Source organism: Danio aesculapii, chromosome 7 (genome assembly GCF_903798145.1).
Source record: "Danio aesculapii chromosome 7, fDanAes4.1, whole genome shotgun sequence".
Classification (NCBI taxonomy): Eukaryota; Metazoa; Chordata; class Actinopteri; order Cypriniformes; family Danionidae; genus Danio; species Danio aesculapii.
In genome coordinates, this window is record NC_079441.1 from 7,646,085 (window position 1) to 7,667,437 (window position 21,353).

A 21,353-nucleotide genomic window follows, 5' to 3' on the forward strand; every position below is an offset into this window, starting at 1 on the left:
GTTGTGCGGCAGCAGTCTGTGAATATAACCAACTTCTAACAATCTAAATAATTAATTCTATTTTTTTATAATCACCCTTGGAAAAACAGTCTGCAGAAACACTTTGATTAACATTCTCTCCCTCAATAGTATAGAACATTAGTCTTGTTTTTGAATCTGCCACTATGCTGACACACAGACATCTGTAGCTCCGCCCTCTTTTCAAAAGAGCACAATCTCATTTGAATTTAAAGCGACAGTCACTAAAAAGCTACTTTTTTTAATATATTAGTAATATAATTAAACATCCACAAACTCACCGGAATAATAGCTCCACACACACCGATGGGCTCATGCTTGGTAAAACACACAAAGTTGTCATCTGAAAGAAACACACATACACACACACACACACATTCAAAAGTAAGTGAAGGGGCAGTAAACATTACACAGCACTGAACATCTCCTCTTTGGGCCCTTGCAAGTATACACTGCAAAAACACATCTGTTAATGAGCAGTTTTTGTATTTTGTGACGCACAAATTGTGTTTTCTGTTTATTTACAGTTGTGAGTTGCATTATGGGATGTTGATCTCTGCTCTGTTGACTTTTGATGAAAATTCAACTCTGCAGTTTAACAAAATGACTTTTATTGACATTTGAGTAGTTTAAAATAATATAAGAAATAATATAGAGAGAAATAAGTCTGTAAAATAACCAACCCAGGCTCATTCTGATAAAGTACCCCTGTATATATTTCTGGAGAGCGCTAAATACATCCCAGGAGGTACATTTTTTTTCAGGTTTTGTTTTTGTGAATCCACCAGAGGCTGCTGTGTACACTTTTTAAGATCTCTTCTCATGTAAATCCACCAGAGGTCGCGGTCAAGTCGCTGACTGACCAAATGACTGAACCACCCTCGTCTTTCCTTAAACCCAACCGTTAGTGTTTTCAAAAGCATTGATCGGCCATCGCCCACCCACTTCCCTAAACCCAACCGACAGTTTTCAAAAGCAATCCAAAAATAGAAAAGCCCTCGTGGCCACCTGATTTGTACCACATTTTCAGATCTTACCACATTCTCACCCTGTTGTTTACTTGTTTATTTTATTTTTTGCCTTTGTTTTTGTTTTATCCGCTGTCTGAAACCATTCTTCGCTGGACTTGAACCCCATTGTCGCGGTCAACTCCTCTCTGCGTCTCAAGTCCGCCAATGTACATGGTGAACCACTGGGAAAACTGGTAACAGCGGAAAAGCTGTCCTTGCGGAGGTAAGTGGTCAGCTTGTAAGCGCAAAAAGGAACAGCGTCATACCGCCCCGTATCGTTCGTTTTAAAGACAAAATGCAGCCATACGTACCTCTGGCTACATAATTCGTAATCTCCAGAAATGTATACAGGGTTACTTTTTCAGAATGAGTCTGTATTGAACATAATAGAAAATGTACAGGCAGTTTATTACAAGGTTTTTCAGAATCAGAAAGAGCTTTATTGCCAGGTATGTTCACACATACTAGGAATTTGTTTTGGTGACAGAGCTTCTACAGTGCAACAGGATTACAGAGACAGGACAAAAAACAGATAATAAATATATTTAAAAAATAGAAGTAAGTAGTGAGTGCAAATATACAGATTGACAAGTGTATGTACATGTTTATTACTATATACAACATTATATGTGCAGCTGTTATGTGCAAATTGGCATGTAAAGTGTGTTGTTAAATAAGTGTATATGTGTATAAAAGTGTATAGCAAGTAGTGATGTTGGTTCCACAATTATTATCATCAAGTGTTCATGAGATGGATTGCCTGAGGGAAGAAACTGTTTCTGTGTCGGGCTGTTCTGGTGCGCAGTGCTCTGTAGTGTCGACCAGAAGGTAAAAGTTTTGTAGCGTAATATACAACGCCAAACTAAACAACATATCACTTTATCTATTAAAAATTTGCATAAAAGTCACTTTTACAAACTTTTTATGGGTGAAAGTTGTTGGAAGAAAGATCAAAATCCCATAATTTATCCCATAATAAAAACACATTCTACAGAAAATACAGAAAACTGCTCATTTACTGATTTTTTTTTTTTTTTACAGTGCAGGTAAACCTGTAAACACACACACACACACACGCACACACACACACACACACACACACACACACACACACACACACACACACACGGTACTGTAAATCTCCCCTTTGATATCCAATCATTGTTTCTTTGGGAAGCTCTTGGATGTGGCCAGTGAAAAGCAAACATGAAAGACAGAAAGCTTCGGGGGAAAAGCACACAGCGACGGTTTCAACGACCCACACAAAGCTCCGGTCAAGAACAGCGTACAGCTGAAGTCAAAGATATTACCCCTGCTGTGAAATGTGTTATTTTTCCAATATTTCCCAAATGACGTTTAACAGAGCAAGGAAATTTGCACAGTATGTCTGATAATATTTTTTCTTCTGGAGAAAGCCTTATTTGTTTTATTTTGGCTAGAATAAAAGCAGGTTTACATTTTTTAAAACCATTTTAGGTCAATATTATTAGCCCCTTTAAGCTATATTTGTTTTCGATAGTCTACAGAACAAGCCACTGTTATGTTATACAGTACAAGGACTTGCCTAATTAACCTCACTTACCTATAGTTAACCTAGTTAAGCCTTTAAATGTCACTTTAAGCTGAATACTAATATCTTGAAAAATATCTAGTCTAATATTATTCACTGTCATCATGGTAAAGATAAAATAAATCAGCGATTATAAATGAGTTATTAAAACTATCATGTTTAGAAATGTGTTTAACAAACATTCTTTACGTTAAACAGAATTTGGGGACTTCGACTGTATATGTTCTACTGCTCTTTTTTTTTCCCTCCCTCAATCCTTTTCACCGGAGACACAGTGAAACGCGAGAGGGCTGCGGTGTGTGAGAAGTCTGGGCGTAGGTTCAAACCGGCCGCGGATCGGCTCTTGGCTGGAACGCTCGGCTTTGTTCACCCTCAGCGCTCCTCCGCGTCTCCCAGGAGTCGGATGACCAGAGCGGGGTAACGTGAGGTAGCGGCGCTGCTTTATCAACGCTCTTCACACTTCAACCTTTTCCGCTGGAAAATGCCATGAAGATTGGCCCGTTCAGCACTTCCTGCTTCCAGCCGGTATCCAGTTCAGGATTCCAATGGCTTATTTATTTATCGTGCTAGATTAATTGGCTGTGTTTGTTTTTTATGCATCTACAGTATTTTTCCTCCAATTTCTGCTTAACCGAGAGGAGATTTTTTCTACACATTTCTAAACATAATAGTTTTAATAACTCATTTCTAATAACGGGTTTCTTTTTATTTTATCTTTGCCTTGATGACAGTACATAATTTAAGACTAGATATTTTTCAAGATACTAGTATTCAGATTAAAGTGACATTTAAAGGATTAACTAGGTTAATTAGGTTAACTAGGCAGGTTAGGGTAATTAGGCAAGTTATTGTATAAAGATGGTTTGTTCTGTAGACTATCGTAAACAAATATTGCTTAAAGGGGCTAATAATTTTGACCTTAAATGTTTTTTTTTATTTAAAACTGCTTTTATTCTAGCTAAAATAAAATAAATAAGACTTTCTACAGCAGAAAAAAATATTATAGGAAATACTGTGAAAATTTCCTTGCTCTGTTAAACATCATTTGGGAAATATATATAAAAAAAAAGAAAAAAAAAATCAAAAGGGGGTGAATAATTCTGACTTTAACTGTATATATGTATATGTAGTCAAGCACAAGTTGTTAATACCCCTGGAAAATTCTGACTTAAAGTTACTTTTATTCAACCAACAAGGTTTTTTTTTACTAGAAATGTAAAACAATGTGCTTCATTGTGGAAAAAAGAAAGTATTTCCCATATTTTATTTACATTCCAACAACTTTAAGTCACAATTTGCCAGTTGCAAGAATAATTTCAAGCTTGACTGTATATATTTATGATAAAAAATAAAATCCAACACTGAGTGTTTTAAATTACATAAAAAATGACATTTTAATTACATTTAAAATACACTTTTTAACCCAGAGGTTTGCTTTTTCCATATTTGACCCAATGTTGGATTTTGATAACCCAGCATTTTAAAGGACATGAAAGAACAGGAAAATTCATTCATTCATTTTGTTTTCGGCTTAGTCCCTTTATTACTCTGGGGTTGCCACAGCGGAATGAACCGCCAACTTCCAGCTCTTCCAGCCCTTCCAGCTGCAACCCATCACTGGGAAACACCCCTACAATCTCATTCACACACATTCACTACCGCTAATTTAGCTCACCCAATTCACCTATAAGCGCATGTGTTTGGACTGTGGGGGAAACCAGAGCACCCGGGGGAAACCAACGCCAACACGAGGAGAACATGCAAACTCCACACAGAAATGCCAACTGGCCCAGCGTTGAACCACCGACCTTCTTGCTGTGAGGTGAAAGTACTAACTATTGAGCCACTGTGCCGCCCCTGAGCATATATATTTATGATAAAAAAAAAGAAAAATCGGGGAATGGGTCATTTTTGCTTTGTCCTATTTGACCCAATGTTGGATTTCGACAACCCAGCATTTTTAAAGGGCATGAATGAACAGGAAAGTATACAATGTCAAGTAAAAGTACTTGATAATGTAGACGTATACAGTTCCTGAATGGCCTCTTTTTTACAGTAGGTATTGTGCAAAGGCTGATTTTTACAGAAACTGCGTAAAGATTAAAACATGTGAAATGAAGTGCAATAATGAGAAAATAAAGGCTTGGAAAAGCTTGCAGGTGATAATGGCTGATGGAAAATGGTTGAAGTAATTTTACAGCTAAAACAGAGCATTTCTCTCTTCCAAATAACATGCGTCTGCAGCCGTGATAAGTGGCAGGCAGCATTATATGGATGTTTTAAACAAATTTGCATTATATGCACTCTCAAAAAAAAGCTGGGTTGTTGTAACCCAATGTTGGGTCAAATATGGACATTGTGTTAAAAAGCACAATATAAATTTAATAGAAAAAACTAACCCCATGTTGGGTTTGTTCATTTTAATGGACACATTTTTATGACAACATAGCCTTTTTTAGAGTGTATACAGTTACTAATTTATACTCTTATTATTTTAATGCATTAATTTAATCCAAAATGTAGAAATATTAATTAATTAAAATGTAATTCATTACTGTGATTGACAGCTGAATTCAGAATCAGAATCAGAAAGAGCTTTATTGCCAGGTATGTTCACACATACGAGGAATTTGTTTTCATGACAGAGCTTCTACAGTGCAACAGGATAACAGAGACAGGACAAAAAACAGATAATAAATATATTTTAAAAATAGAAGTAAGTAGTGAGTGCAAATATACAGATTGACAAGTGTATGTACGTGTTTATTACTATATACAACTCTATATGTGCAGCTGTTATGTGCAAATTGGCATGTAAAGTGTGTTGTTAAATAAGTGTATATGTGTATAAAAGTGTATAGCAAGTAGTGATGTTGGTTCCACAATTATTATCATCAAGTGTTCATGAGATGGATTGCCTGAGGGAAGAAACTTATGCTATTAAACTTACAGAAATGTTGCTGACAATAGCTAAAAAGTGCATTGCTTTAATAGAAAACAGACAGTGATGTACCAATTGGACTGTGGATCTCAGAAGTTTGCAACTGTATACCATTTGAGAAGATCACATACCCTTTGAGAGGAAAGGGTGAATTATTTAAAGGGCACCGAGGTTACCCCTTTTTTCAGATTCAATATAAGTCTTTTGTGTCCCCAGAATGTGTCTGTAAAGTTTGAGCTCAAAACACGCATGAGATTATTTATTATAGCTGTCTGAACTGTCTGTATTATAGCCGGTAAAACTTGGTTGCTGTTTTTTTGTACTGAGCCTTTAAGGATAGTCCTCTCCGCCCACCGTTCCCACGTGCCTGTCAGCAACATGCCTCAATCGTCACCCTCGGCTGCCTCAGGAAGCAAATCTCACGTCACGTTTGTGAGAAATACTACAGTAAGAACTTTACCAATCAGTATTTGATGCAGTTTTTGTGAGTCGCTGTACTTCATTACACACATGCTCTGTTTTAAAAAATTTTAAACTTGTAAAACTCACTCTTGATCACGTTCTTGATCCTAGCGAACTGAACACACCTTTTTTTTTTGTCACACAATACAAAAATAATTCTAATATGTTGATTTGATCATAATTATAGAGACATTTATTATTAACAATGTTGAAAAATTAATACAAATTCCTTCACACCTGAACCTTTCTGTTGGAAAATGGCATGAAGATTGGCAGACTGGCACGTTCTTGTTCCCTTTTGTTGTATGATTCGTATGATCCCAGTTGGTAATAAATGACAATTATTAAAGAATTGCTTGAAAATGTAAATAATTTGCTCTTTATTTGTTCACTGTACACTCAAAAAAATTGCTGGGTTGTTGTAACCCAATGTTGGCTCAATGGACAAATCCAACCATTGGGTTAAAAAGAGTATTTTAAATTTAATAGAATAAATTAACCCAAAGTTGTGATTGTAGACCTTGAAAAAAATTATTTACTGAACATTACTAAGTTTAATTTGTTTGTTTAAATTCAGCCCATATAAACATACTTTAAAGGGCACATAGTTTACCTCTTTTTTGTGATTTAATATTAATATTAGGGTTCTTCTGAGTGTGCCAGTTTAGGTTCAGTTTAAAACACAATTCAGATTTTTATTATAATGTGTTAAAAAGTGTCATGTTGGGGCGTGTCCATAGTTCGCTGATTTAGGGGTGTGTTGCTTCACATGTAGATTATTTCGGCTTCCCGCCAACGTAACAAGGGGGCGGAGCCATGAGCTCACCTGCTCTGTGTTTGGGCAGACTGAGAGAAGGAGCATGAGTGAGAGGATCAGCAATCAGTCGTACATGTACGACTCGGACACAGACCAAGCAGAGAGTACAAAATCATATGTGTCTTTGTACATTTTTACAGCCAACTGTGTGCTAGTTTCAAGTACCGAGCTTGTACACCGAGATTAATAACCACGCACACTGAATTAACTTTGACTGAGGCACTGGATGCGCCGCTCGAAGACACACCAGACACTCTCTGTGGTGCGGCAGAAACATGTGTCCCGAATTGTCGCGTCGTTGTGTGTACCCTGATAGAAACCTATGTTTAGAATTCTAAAAAGCATGGCACAGCGTCAGGTACAGCAGAACCTAGTTAAGATCACAGGGAGCTTCTGTGATCGCGAGAAATTCAAACGGCTGATGTATAAGGTAGACTCAATGAGAAGTACACATGTTTGCAAACCTACCTAAAGATACAACCAATAATTCTGATTAGAGCGATAATGTGGAGAATATTGCTCTTGTGTTGAGCCCAATGAGCCTTGCATCTAAAAATAGAGCAAGGGTGTTCCTTTAGTGATATCGCTTCGACTCAAGCTGAAAATGGCGGACGTGAATCAACAAACTGAGGATATGATGACACGCCTGTCAATCAATATTGGTGGGCGGGGGGACCGCTCTCCTATGTAAAGTTGCGGTTGATCTGAAAACCGCTCTAATTGGTCCACCATTTTTATGTTGTTAAATTGAAAAAAAGCACTGGGTGTGCTTGTATCACCCCAATATGACGGTCTATACACCATACATGCACATATGTCTGTCCAAACAGCTTGAAAAGTTGATTTTTTACCATAGGTGCCCTTTAAACAACTTTGTAAATCCAACAAATAATTTTTTTCAGTGCATATTTGACCCAACATTGGGTCACAGCAAGCCAGAATTTTTTAAGAGTGTAATGGCATTCGCTCAATTAAATAAATTTTGCTGCTTGAATCAACACTTGTACTATGTTAAATCAACTTAAAATTGTACAAACAATTAAGTTAACATAATAGATTTGTGTTGGGACAACATGAAGTCATTGTGTGTAACCTAGCAGATTTTACAATGTTCCAAACCTAAGAAATTAAGTGCATTAATCAGAAAATAAAGTTTTTTTTTACCAATGTGAGGGGTGATAATATGGTTAATGGCTATTGGGTAAATAATCTTTAAAAATCTAAAACAGTGCTGGGACACATCAACTTCCAGTGTATTTTTTCATTCAATTGGAAATCAATGGTTGCCAGCTACCAGCATTCTTCAAAATATCTTCTTTTGTTTTTAACAAAAGAAACTCGAATAGATTTTGACCAAGTGAACGGTGAGTAAACGATGACTGAAATTTCATATTCGTGTGAACTAAAAACCCCTTGTGTAAATAACCCTTTAATATGAACTTCTAAAAGTCATCCAATTAAATATAGAGCTGCTCAGCGCACTCAGACAATCCGTGACAGCAGCGTATGAAAGTTGCGTGACATTTGATGAATGTGTGCATGAATACAGTGAGCCGTGGCTGTTAATCCAGCAGAGCTGACCTTCTCCAGTTTCTGCGCAGCGCCGTGTGTGGAGAAGATTACAGACTCTATGACTCCCTCACACAAAAAGCTCATCTGGGGCCGCCATCAGCCACACAGCTCCGCTTATCAAAGATTACATTTACACGCCATCTAGAACGGTTTTATTTCAGGCAAACTGGACGTTCCCAAAAGCCTCCGCCACCGACTTCTGACAGTGCAGAGACTGGAGCGACTCAGCACATTTAGTAGGCCCGGTTCATTGCAAATATGTGCCTCGGCCTACAGTTTTGCAAAATGTAAAATACATTACTCTGGGTTCGTTTTGTTGCACGTTTCAGATGACAAATCCACTAGAGGGCGCTGTCTACATTTTTTTGGCGAATTCGAAAATGTTACCTGGGGTACTTTTTTTTACATTTCAGATGACAAATCCACTAGAGGGTGTTGTCTCGATTTTTGTAAATCTGACACACGTTGCTTGGGGTATACATTGCTCCGGGTTCGTTTTCTTGCATGTTTCAGATGACAAATCCACTAGAGGGTGTTGTCTACATTTTTGCGAACCTGAGATATGTTCTTTGGGGTACGTTTTGCAGTATGTTTCAGATGACAAATCCACTAGAGGGCGCTGTCCACAGTTTTCCAAATCTGAAATACATTATTTAGGGTATATTTTGTTGTGTGTTTCAGATAACATTTCCACTAGAGGGCACTGTCTACTTGTTTACAAATCTGAAACGCATTACTTAAGGTATGTTTTGCTGTACATTTTACATGACAAATCCACTAGAGGGCGCTGTCTACATTTTTTTTTTCGAGTCTGAAAATGTTACCTGGGGTACTTTTTTTACATTTCAGATGACAAATCCAGTAGAGGGGTGCTGTCTAGATTTTTGTAAATCTGACACACGTTGCTTAGGATATACATTGCTCCGGGTTCGTTTTGTTGCACGTTTCAGATGACAAATCCACTAGAGGGCGCTGTTTACATTTTTGCGAACCTGAGATATGTTCCTTGGGGTACGTTTTGCAGTATGTTTCAGATGACAAATCCACTAGAGGGCGCTGTCCACAGTTTTCCAAATCTGAAATACATTATTTAGGGTATATTTTGTTGTACGTTTCAGATAGCAATTCCACAAGAGGGCACTGTCTACTTGTTTACAAATCTGAAACACATTACTTAAGGTATGTTTTGTTGTACATTTTACATGACAAATCCACTAGAGGGCGCTGTCTACATTTTTTTTGCGAATCTGAAAATGTTACCTGGGGTACTTTTTTACATTTCAGATGACAAATCCACTAGAGGGTGCTGTCTAGATTTTTGTAAATCTGACACACGTTACTTGGAGTATACATTGCTCCGGGTTAGTTTTCTTGCACGTTTCAGATGACAAATCCATTAGAGGGCAATGTCTACATTTTAGCGAACCTGAGATACGTTCTTTGGGGTACGTTTTGCAGTATGTTTCAGATGACAAATCCACTAGAGGGCGCTGTCCACAGTTTTCCAAATCTGAAATACATTATTTAGGGTATATTTTGTTGTGCGTTTCAGATAACAATTCCACTAGAGGGCACTGTCTACTTGTTTACAAATCTGAAACACATTACTTAAGGTATGTTTTGTTATACATTTTACAGGACAAATCCACTAGAGGGAGATGTCTACATTTTTACAAATCTGAAATACATTACTTACGGTATGTTTTGCTGTACTTTTACATGACAAATCCACTAGAGGTCTCTCTGTGCATTTTTGCGAATCTGAAGTACGTTAATTAGGGTACATTTTGTTGTACTTTTTAGATAACAAATACACTAGAGGACGCTGTCTACATTTTTACAAATCTGAGATATTTTACTAGGCATTTTTTGTAGTATGTTTCAGATGACAAATCCTCTAGAGGGCGCTGTTTACAGTTTTCCAAATCTGAAATACATTATTTAGGGTATATTTTGTTGTACGTTTCAGATGACAAATTGCCTAGAGGGCGTGGTCTACGTGTTTACAAAAGGCATTACTTAAAGTATGTTTTGTTGTACATTTTACATAAGAAATCCACTAGAGGGTGCTGTCTACATTTTAACAAATCTGAAATACGTTACTCGATGTATATTTTGTTGTACATTTTACATGACAAATCTACTAGAGAATGTTGTCTACATTTTTACAAATCTGAAATAAATTATTTAAGGTATATTTTGTTGTACGTTTCAGATGATAAGTCCACTAGAGGACGCTGTCTACAGTTTTGCGAATCTAAAATACATTACTTAGGGCATGTTTTGTTGTACGTTTCAGATAACAAATCCACTAGAGGGAGATGTCTACATTTTTGCGAACTGAAATATGTTACTTAGGATATTTTTTTTTTTACTTTTTAGATGACAAACACACTAGAGGACGCTGTCTACATTTTTACAAATCTGAAGTACGTTACTTAAGGTATATTTTATTATACATTTTACATGACAAATGTACTAGAGGGTGCTGTCTACATTTTTGCAAAATGTAATTATGTTACTTAGGTTGCTGTACGTTTCAGATGACAAATCCACTAGAGGGCACTGTCTACGGTTTTACAAATCTGAAATACGTTACTTAAGGTAGGTTTTGTTCTATGTTTTACATGCCAAATCCACTAGAGGGTGCTGTGTGCTTTTTAGCAATCTGAAGTATGACAATTAGGTTACGTTAGGGTACTTTAATTAGGGTAGATCTGAACTACGTTATTCAAGGTATGTTTTGTTGTATGTTTTAGATAACAAATCCACTAGAGGACATTTTTGACAGTAGAGTAGACATTTTTGCGAATTTGAAATATGTTAGCGTATGTTTTGTTGTATGTTTCTTGTTGTTCACAATATTTCTTATATTTTTCTTCTGGAGACAGTCTTGTTTATTTTAGTTTGGCTGGATTTAAACAAACAAACAAACACACAAACAAATAAATAAATAAATAAATAAGTTGTTAAAAACATTTTTTTTTAAATACTGATGAGGTCAATATTATTAGCCTGCTTAAGATTTTTTTTCCGATTCGCTACAGAACAAGCCACTGTTTACCCTAATTAACCTAGTTAACTATTTAAATAGCACTTTAAGCTGAATACTAGTAATTTGCAAAATAACAGGTCAAATATTACTTAATTAGTATTGTCATTAAAGCAAAGATGAAAATAAAGTTAGTAGAGATTAGCTATTTTCATGCAACAGTGTCTTAGTGCCACGTTCATTTTAATTATTTTTAAATTCTGATGCTAAGAGATAAAAGTCTTAATATTTCGAGAAAAAAAGTTGAAATTTTGAGAATAAAGTTGAAATGTTATTGAAATAAAGTAATTTATTTCAATTTATTCTCAAAATTTTACATCTTTAATCTCGTATCACTACGACTTTACTCTCGTAACATTTCGACTTTATTCTCGTAACATTTCGACTTTACTCTCGTAGCATTTCAACTTTACTCTCGTAACATTTTGACTTTATTCTCATAACATTTCGACTTCTCTCCTAACATTTCATCTTTACTCTTGTAACATTTCGACTTTACTCTCATAACATTTCGACTTCTCTCCTAGCATTTCATCTTTACTCTTGTAATATTTTGACTTTACTCTCATAACATTTCGACTTCTCTCCTAGCATTTCATCTTTACTCTTGTAACATTTCGACTTTACTCTCAAACATTTCATCTTTACTCTTGTAACATTTTAACTTTACTAACATAACATTTCGACTTCTCTCCTAACATTTCATCTTTACTCTTGTAACATTTCGACTTTACTCTCAAACATTTCATCTTTACTCTTGTAACATTTTAACTTTACTAACATAACATTTCGACTTCTCTCCTAACATTTCATCTTTACTCTTGTAACATTTCGACTTTACTCTCATAACATTTCGACTTCTCTCCTAGCATTTCATCTTTACTCTTGTAACATTTCGACTTTACTCTCATAACATTTCGACTTCTCTCCTAGCATTTCATCTTTACTCTTGTAACATTTCGACTTTACTCTCAAACATTTCATCTTTACTCTTGTAACATTTTAACTTTACTAACATAACATTTCGACTTCTCTCCTAACATTTCATCTTTACTCTTGTAACATTTCGACTTTACTCTCAAACATTTCATCTTTACTCTTGTAACATTTTAACTTTACTAACATAACATTTCGACTTCTCTCCTAACATTTCATCTTCACTCTTGTAACATTTCGACTTTACTCTTGTAACATTTTTACTTTACTCTCCTAACATTTTAACTTTATTCTCATAAAATTTAGACTTCATTTTCGTAGCATTTCGATTTTACTCTTATAACATTTTGACTTCATTCTTGCAACATTTCGACTTTATTGTTGTAACCTTTCGACTTCGTTCTCGTAACATTTCAACTTTACTCTTGTAACATTTTGACTTTATTCTCATAACAATTCGACTTTATTCTCGTAACATTTCGACTTTACTCTCATAACATATTAACTTTATTCTCATAACATTTAGACTTCATTTTCGTAGCATTTCGATTTTACTCTCATAAAATTTTGACTTAATTCTTGTAACATTTCGACTTTATTGTAACATTTCGACTTTATTGTTGTAACATTTTGTCTTCGTTCTCGTAACATTTCAACTTTACTCTCGTAACATTTCGACTTTACTCTCGTAACATTTCAACTTTACTCTCGTAACATTTCGACTTTATTCTCTAACATTTCAACTTTATTCTTGTAACATTTTAACTTTATTCTCGAAATATTCTGACTTTATTCTCATAACATTTTGACTTTATTCTCATAACATTTTGACTTTATTCTCATAACATTTTGACTTTATTCTCATAACATTTTGACTTTATTCTTGTAACATTTCAACTTTATTCTCATAACATTTTTACTTTGTTCTCATAACATTTTTACTTTATTCTCATAACATTTTTACTTTATTCTCATAACATTTTAACTTTATTCTCGAAATATTCTGACTTTATTCTCATAACATTTTGACTTCATTCTCGTAACATTTCGTCTTCATTCTCGCAACATTTTGACTTAACTCTTGAAACATTTCAACTTGATTCTCATAACACTTCAACTTTATTTTCAAAATATTATGACTTGAATCTCATAAATTTAGTTTTTGGCACTAAAACGCTGTCATAATTTAAACTATTATGTTAAAAAATGTGTTAAAAAAATAGGGATGCTAACAATTCAGTCCTTATCTGTAATTGTAACATTTAATCAATGAAACATTTAAATATTGAATATGAAGCGTTGGCCTCATCAACAGAAAGATGGCCACCAATGGTTGTGGGTGGAAAGTCAAATTGGCCAGATTGGTTTTATAATTGCTACGCAGACGATCTGACTTAATCTGACCAATGCGATGAACCATAAATGTCACATTTTTTGTCCAAATAAACACATGAATTGGTTAGTAGGTGGTTGACATATGCTAATTGGCAGCCGTTATCAATGGGAGAAATTCAAAGCGGCTTCAGTCACGCACTACGATCCAGGCCTCAAAAGAGCGAGATATTCAATCTGAGCGCTGATTCCCTGAACCCCGGCTCATCCGCGGCAGCAGCGGTCGCACCTCAGCGATTAGGATCAGAGCCTCTTCCTTTTTCCTTTGTGCGCCAGGGCTTTCGTCTTTTAACGCTTTATTTGAATCTAATCAGGGGGAAAGCAGGGAAGCATGTTTTGTCTATTGAGGATCCTGGAGTGGCAGGAATGCTGGGGGGATGAGAAAATGACAAACCACCCAGAGCTGGAAAAGGAAGCCATCAACTCTCTTGTGCTCATTAACTCATCTCGGGTGTAAAGTGGACACGGACACAGGAAAAAAAATGACCCCTGGATGGGTTTATCACATCTGCACTGGATTTGAATTCAGAAGGTCTTTGAAACTGGATGTTCGGAATTCCATAGCGCACAGGAAGCCGCATTCTTAAAATTCTAATTTAAGAATCAGGATTTCCAAAATGCAGATTCAAATTATGGAAGGCGGATTCTAAAATTTCAAAATTAAATCATGCAATAGTGACCGTTTCTAGACATGTTTCCCCCATTAAAATCCCGTAATTTGTAAAATAATGATTAGTTACTTAAAAAAATTGTGGTTAATTAAAATTATATAATTAAGGTGGGATTTAAAATCTGCCATTTCTGGAAATTGCAACTTAATTATTTAATTCATTTATTCGTTCATTTTGTTTTCGGCTTAGCCCCTTTATTCATCAGGAGTCGCCACAGTGGAATGAACCGCCAACTTATCCAGCATATTTTTTGCGCGGATGCCCTTAAATAGCCCTTCAAGCAAAGATTTTTCAGAACCACACTCGAAACCAAGGGGTAAGAAAATTTCCCAGAATACACCTGCCACAGCGGCAGCATTGCTGAACCCGGAAGTAAAGAGATCCACAAATTAATATTTTTCATCATTATTACGAATTTTTACAACAAACAAACACGTTTTAATATATTTATAACCGTGTTCATGTTTTACCGTCATGCTTTAAAAAAAAAATGCTAAAAAACCTGCTAAATTTCACGATCTATAATCCCTGATAATAACTCCTGTACAGCAGTCCCACAACATTCTGACACTCAATGACACTCCAATACCCTGTCAGTAATGTCTAGTGGCTGAGAATGAGCTTTTTACAGTGTCTGCTTTAATGTTAATGTTGTTTTTGTGTGTTTACACAGATGAATATGGCCACGGTGTAAATGCACAGTACAGTTACGATCTTATTGCCACATTAGATCGTCATGATAACATAATATACGCCTTCAGTGATTTCCTACAGATAAATACCAAAAAATAACACAACTGGAATAACTACAGCAGTCGCGATCGTCTGATCTCTTATGAAACATGAGATCGCGAGAATATATGTTGATGTGTGCAGGTGCTGCAGTGCTGTCCCAATTCTTAGGGGTAAATTTTGAAGCCCTTCCCCTTAACCCTCGGTTGTAAGGGCCAAGGGGAAGGGGTGGGGTACAAAAATCGAATTGGGATTGGGCATTAATCATTTGAAGGCAATAGGTTTACTCACTCAGCTAAAGTCAGCTAATCGATTTAAAAGCATGTTTATTCACTTTCTTTTTTAAGTAAAGTCAACTAACCGCAAAAGTGAAATTCAAATTTAAGAATCAGGCATTACAAGATGTAAAATTTAAATTATGGAAGGGGTATTCTAACATTCACATTCTATTTCACAACTAAATCATGACTGTTTCCAGACATGTTTCCCCCATTAGTCTCTAGCGAGTAAACCCATTGTAACTTGGAACTGTTGAGTTGACTTCACTTATTATTTAGAAGTATGCACATTCACTTAATAATTTGAAGGCCATGGGTTTACTAACTGCTTTAAACCCTGAATAGAAAACTTTTTAAAGTAAAGTCAACTAATCGCATTAAATGCAACAGATATGTCCACTTTATTTTTTAATTAAAGCCTACAAATCGCTTATTTTAGTGTATTAATTTACAGTTTAAAAGTTTAAACACTGTATTTTAACAGTAATTCATAAGAAACACCTAATAAATGTTTACTGATCGTCAAACTAGAATTTTAGGATGATTTTGAAGGATCATGTCACACTGAAGACTGAAAGGTAATTATGCTAAAAATTAAGTTTTGCATTTTTAAAACATATTCAAACTGAAGTCAGATTATATTTCACACTGATTTATAACTGACTACCCATATTTTTATCAAATAAATGCAGCATGGGTGAGAATAAAAAGTTTGAAGAGACTTTAATTATAGACTGCTGAAAGTATAGCTTTTACCAACACTTTTTATTTTATTATGAAGAGAATACAAACGTCATTTAATTTGAGCCTTCATAATATTTAATAAATAACATGAACATAATATTTGATCAAATTAAAATGACCAGAAGTGTTCAAAAGATGTATTTTAACTTATTATGCAGTATACAGTAAAAGAAACCCACATGAAAAAATATACTGTAGTAATTCATGGTAAATACTATAGTGTTTTTCAAACTTATTATGGTAAAGTGTATTATATTGTATATTATAGTACTTACAACCCTTTGTTAATGAAATCTAAAGCATATTGTAGTATTAACTATAGAAAACAGATATACTGTAATGAATACGGTAATATACTTTAATGTTACCAACAGTAAACTGTGGTGTATTATAGTGTAATACACCCTATAGTTGCAGAAAAGTACAGTATTGGGCCATTGATATTACTGTAGTTGTTGTGCTACCATAATAACAACAGAATCATCACAATAGATTATTTCAAGTACTTTACTATAGCATGGTTTAAAAACACTATATTATTTCCTAGAAATTACTATAGTATTTTTTCATATGGGCAGGAAAAGAAAGAGAATACATTTAGATTAAAATGGCCTGTTCATCATAATCATTGGGATGTACTAATGTTAAATTTAATTGTATGCCCAGAAGTGTTCAAAATATGTATTAAACTTGCTTTGAACAAATAAAACTCTGCAAATTAATTCAATTCATATTTCTAAAACTGCAATTTTACATTCAGTGATGCATCGCTAATTTAATTCCGATTTACTCTCTCAAACGAAAAAGGAAGCCAGTTTTGAAATTGCCAGGGTTGCCACGGTAACAGTGCCCACATGACAGACAATCACTGGACTAAATAAATCAGCTGAATTGACAAAGTGGTGCATTCAACAGGCTCCGCTTTATTTGTCTTACTCACCAACCGGCATGGTTTTCCCATGAATCTTGTCTGTCCAGCCGGCGTAATATCTCAGGGTCTTAATGCTGCCGTCCAGATCGACAAAGAACGCATGCAGGAAGGGTTTGCCAGTGTCCTTCGACTCTAAAGTCTAAAAACAAAGGAGAAAGCATTGAGTTTGACTACCTCAAAGCAATTCTGAGATCATAAAAGCATACAGTTATCATTTTTATTAGCAATCTGTTTCAAATAGACGTTTTTATAGGGCATTTTCGAAAAGCATGCTCATTTCGAGAGCTACAAGCTTAATACAAAACAACTTGGTTTTTTTTTTATGTGCATTGGAGGATGCCAAGATTTTTAATGCGCATTGGGAGTTTTTAGGTCCAGAAATTAAACAATAACACAAATAATAAATGTAGCTGCCCTCGAACCATACAAACAATGTCAATGTGAAGGGGAAAAAGGAGGTTGGTAAGACAACGGATCTCTGTGCATGCTTAAAGAGATACTTCATCAAAAAATGAAGCATTTACTGTGGTTTTTAAACCTTTAAGAGTTTATTTATTTAGCTGAATGCATGAGAAGATAATCTGAGGAACGCTGGAATGTCATTGACTTCAATAGTAGGAAATAAAAACACTATGGATGCCAAGCAATCATCATTTTTCAAAATATCTTCTTTTGTGTTCAACAGATGAGAGAAACTCAAATGGAAGCAAGTGAAAGATGAGTAAATGATGACTTTTCTTTTGAACTATCCCTTTAAAAACAACATATTACCATTAAAAATGACCCAATTACAGTTTTTAGTAGGTTTTAGGTCCAGAAATTAAACAGTAACACAAAAAATAAATGTAGCTGCCCTCGAACTATAAAAACAATGTCAATGTGGAAGGGAAAAAAGCAGGTTGGTAAGACAACGGATCTCTGTGCATGCTTAAAGGGATGGTTCACCCCAAAATGAAGCATTTACTGCGTTTTTTAAACCTTTATGAGTTTATTTCTTCAACCGAACACATAAGAAGATGTTTTGAGAAATGTTGGAATACCACTGACTTCCATAGTTGAAAATAAAAACACTATAGAAGCCAAGGAATCATCATTTTTTTTTTAAATATCTTCTTTTGTGTTTAACAGATGAGAGAAACTCAAATGGAAGCAAGTAAAAGATGAGTAAATGATGACTTTCATTTGATCTATCCCTTTAAAAACAGCATATTACCATTAAAAATGACCCAATTACAGTTTTTAGTAGGTTTTAGGTCCAGAAATTAAACAGTAACACAAATAATATTGTAGCTGCCCTCGAACTATAAAAACAATGTCAATGTGGAAGGGAAAAAAGGAGGTTGGTAAGACAACAGATCTCTGTGCATGCTTAAAGGGATGGTTCCCCCCAAAATGAAGCATTTACTGCGTTTTTTTAAACCTTTATGAGTTTATTTCTTCAGCTGAACACATAAGAAGATGTTTTGAGAAATGCTGGAATACCACTGACTTCCATAGTTGATAATAAAAACACTATAGAAGCCAAGCAATCATCATTTTTCAAAATATCTTCTTTTGTGTTTAACAGATGAGAGAAACTCAAATGGAAGCAAGTAAAAGATGAGTAAATGATGACTTTTCTTTTGAACTATCCCTTTAAAAACAGCATATTACCATTAAAAATGACCCATTTACAGTTTTTAGTAGGTTTTAGGTCCAGAAATTAAACAGTAACACAAATAATAATGTAGCTGCCCTCGAACTATAAAAACAATGTCAATGTGGAAGGGAAAAAAGGAGGTTGGTAAGACAACGGATCTCTGTGCATGCTTAAAGGGATGGTTCACCCTAAAATGAAGCATTTACTGCGTTTTTTTAAACCTTTATGAGTTTATTTCTTCAGCTGAACACATGAGAAGATGTTTTGAGAAATGCTGGAATACCACTGACTTCCATAGTTGAAAATAAAAACACTAAGGATACCAAGCAATCATCATTTTTCAAAATATCTTCTTTTGTGTTTAACAGATGAGAGAAACTCAAATGGAAGCAAGTGAAATTAAGTGATGACTTTTCATTTGAACTATCCCTTTAAGAACAGCATATTACAATAAAAATGACCCATTTACAGTCTTTAGAAGGTTTTAGATCGAGAAATTAAACAATAACAAAAATAATAATTTAGCTGCCCTAAAACCATAAAAACAACAATAATATGAAGGGGAAAAAAGAAGGTTGGTAAGACAATGCATCTCTGTGCATGCTTAAAGGGATGGTTCACCCCATAATGAAGCATTTACCCTGGCTTTTAAACCGTTATGAGTTTATTTCTTCAGCTGAACACATGAGAAGATATTTTAGGGAATTCTGGAAAGTCATTGACTTCTAAAGTAAGAAATATAAACACTAAGGAAGTCAAGCAAGCAACATTTTTCAAAATATCTTCTTTTGTGTTCAACAGATGAAAGAAACTCGAATAGGAGCAAGTGAAAGTTGAGTAAATGATGACTTTTCATTTGATCTATCCCTTTAAGAACAGCATATTACCCTTACAAAAGGACCCAATTACAGTTCTGAAGCTTGATCTCAAGCTACCGACAACCTCCCAAATTAATCACACTAGAATGCTGGGTGTGTTTTGCATTTCTGTCTGTTAAAAAAAACTAAATTGGTTTTGCGTGGGAAACATGTACAATTGCATGCATGAGGGTAATTGTGAAATACAGTACATATGAATTACACTCCTTTTGCACAATCCATGATTGTAAATAATAAAAAAACACACTGTAAATGGCTTCATAATAACGACTAGAGATCACTCTAACGTCTCTATCTCCAGATCTGTTCTTTATTTCCATACGCAAAGCTCTGAGCTATTGAAATTACTCCAGAATCACAGAACATGTTTGCAATTAGCAATCACAAGCGATCGAAAAAACATTACTTCACTCACATCTGTAAAATTTCATTCATTCGAATGAGGAAAACTAATATGATCTGGCAGTGAAAAACCAATGCAGGCACAGCTTTAATTACGCAAAGCCGCAGTATTGTGATACTGAACCCAGAAACAAACAACAGAGAACAGTTTTGATGGATGGATGGATGGATGGATGGATAGATCACTAAAAAAAGTGTTGCATGCAAAACTGTTGCAAACAATTTATTTGTGTTGAATTTAAACAAACAAATTAAATTGAGCAATATTCAACTTAATTTGTTTGTTAAAATAGACCAAGACAAATAAATTGTTTACAACCACTTAATGTAAAAAAATTGAGTAAATCCAAGGAATCATCTTTGAATAATTTTTTTCAGTGATGGAACGATAGACATCTATCTATCTATCTATCTATCTATCTATCTATCTATCTATCTATCTATCTATCTATCTATCTATCTATCTATCTATCTATCTATCTATCTATCTATCTATCTATCTATCTATCTATCTATCTATCTATCTATCTATCTATCTATCTATCTATATATACATACATACATATACAAATATATATATATATATATATATATATATACAAATATATATATATATATACAAATATATATATATATATATATATATATATATATATATATATATATATATATATATATATATATATATATATCATATTTGTTTATGGTTCTTTTGATTTTTCCTCTTTATTTGAATTTAATTTACAGTATTTTCTCAGTAGCTTTGGTTCATTTCTCACAACACTGTTTACATTTGCACAACAATTAGTCATTTGTGCACATCATAGCAGCAGTTTCTCATCCCTTCTAACAAATTGCAAATGCTTTTGGACCTGCATCAATTGCTTTCACACAACTCTCTGCTGTTTGTAACATTATCATTTGCTTATGTCATGTCAGTCAAAATTAACTAAACTTGTGAATGCTGAATAGTCATTTCATTTAAAACTAAAAGTCCTCATGTCACTACTTGAGTCATTACATACACAAATGTTGAACTAGCTGTCAAAATCTGTCAAGCTAATACTATAAAAAAACGTTTAAATCTTTTTTTCCCCTGAAAATCTCTTCTAAAATGAACAATTTCATGAATGATTCACAGACCTGTGTGTGTTGTAGGTTCAGTTCCAATATGTCCTGCAATATTGTCTACAGTTGTGCACAGCTCTACCCAAAGGAAGTTTATGTTTGTTGTAAATAAGGGTGTATTTATTGTTTTACACAATGCTGTGAATAAATTAGAATTGCAAAGAGCAAATGAGGTAAAAA

The 21,353-nt window shown here is 34.5% G+C and overlaps 1 protein-coding gene across 1 annotated transcript in view; it reads right to left on the minus strand.

Moving 5' to 3' along the window:
- Positions 1–21,353, minus strand: part of aldh1a3 (aldehyde dehydrogenase 1 family, member A3) — a 75,753-nt gene that overhangs the window by 44,041 nt on the left and 10,359 nt on the right. The window contains exons 4-5 of the mRNA XM_056461003.1: positions 17,136–17,265; positions 300–361 (exon numbers count right to left, since the gene is read on the minus strand). Of these exons, the coding sequence (XP_056316978.1) occupies positions 300–361; positions 17,136–17,265 (192 nt within the window). The remainder of the gene's footprint in view (positions 1–299; positions 362–17,135; positions 17,266–21,353) is intronic.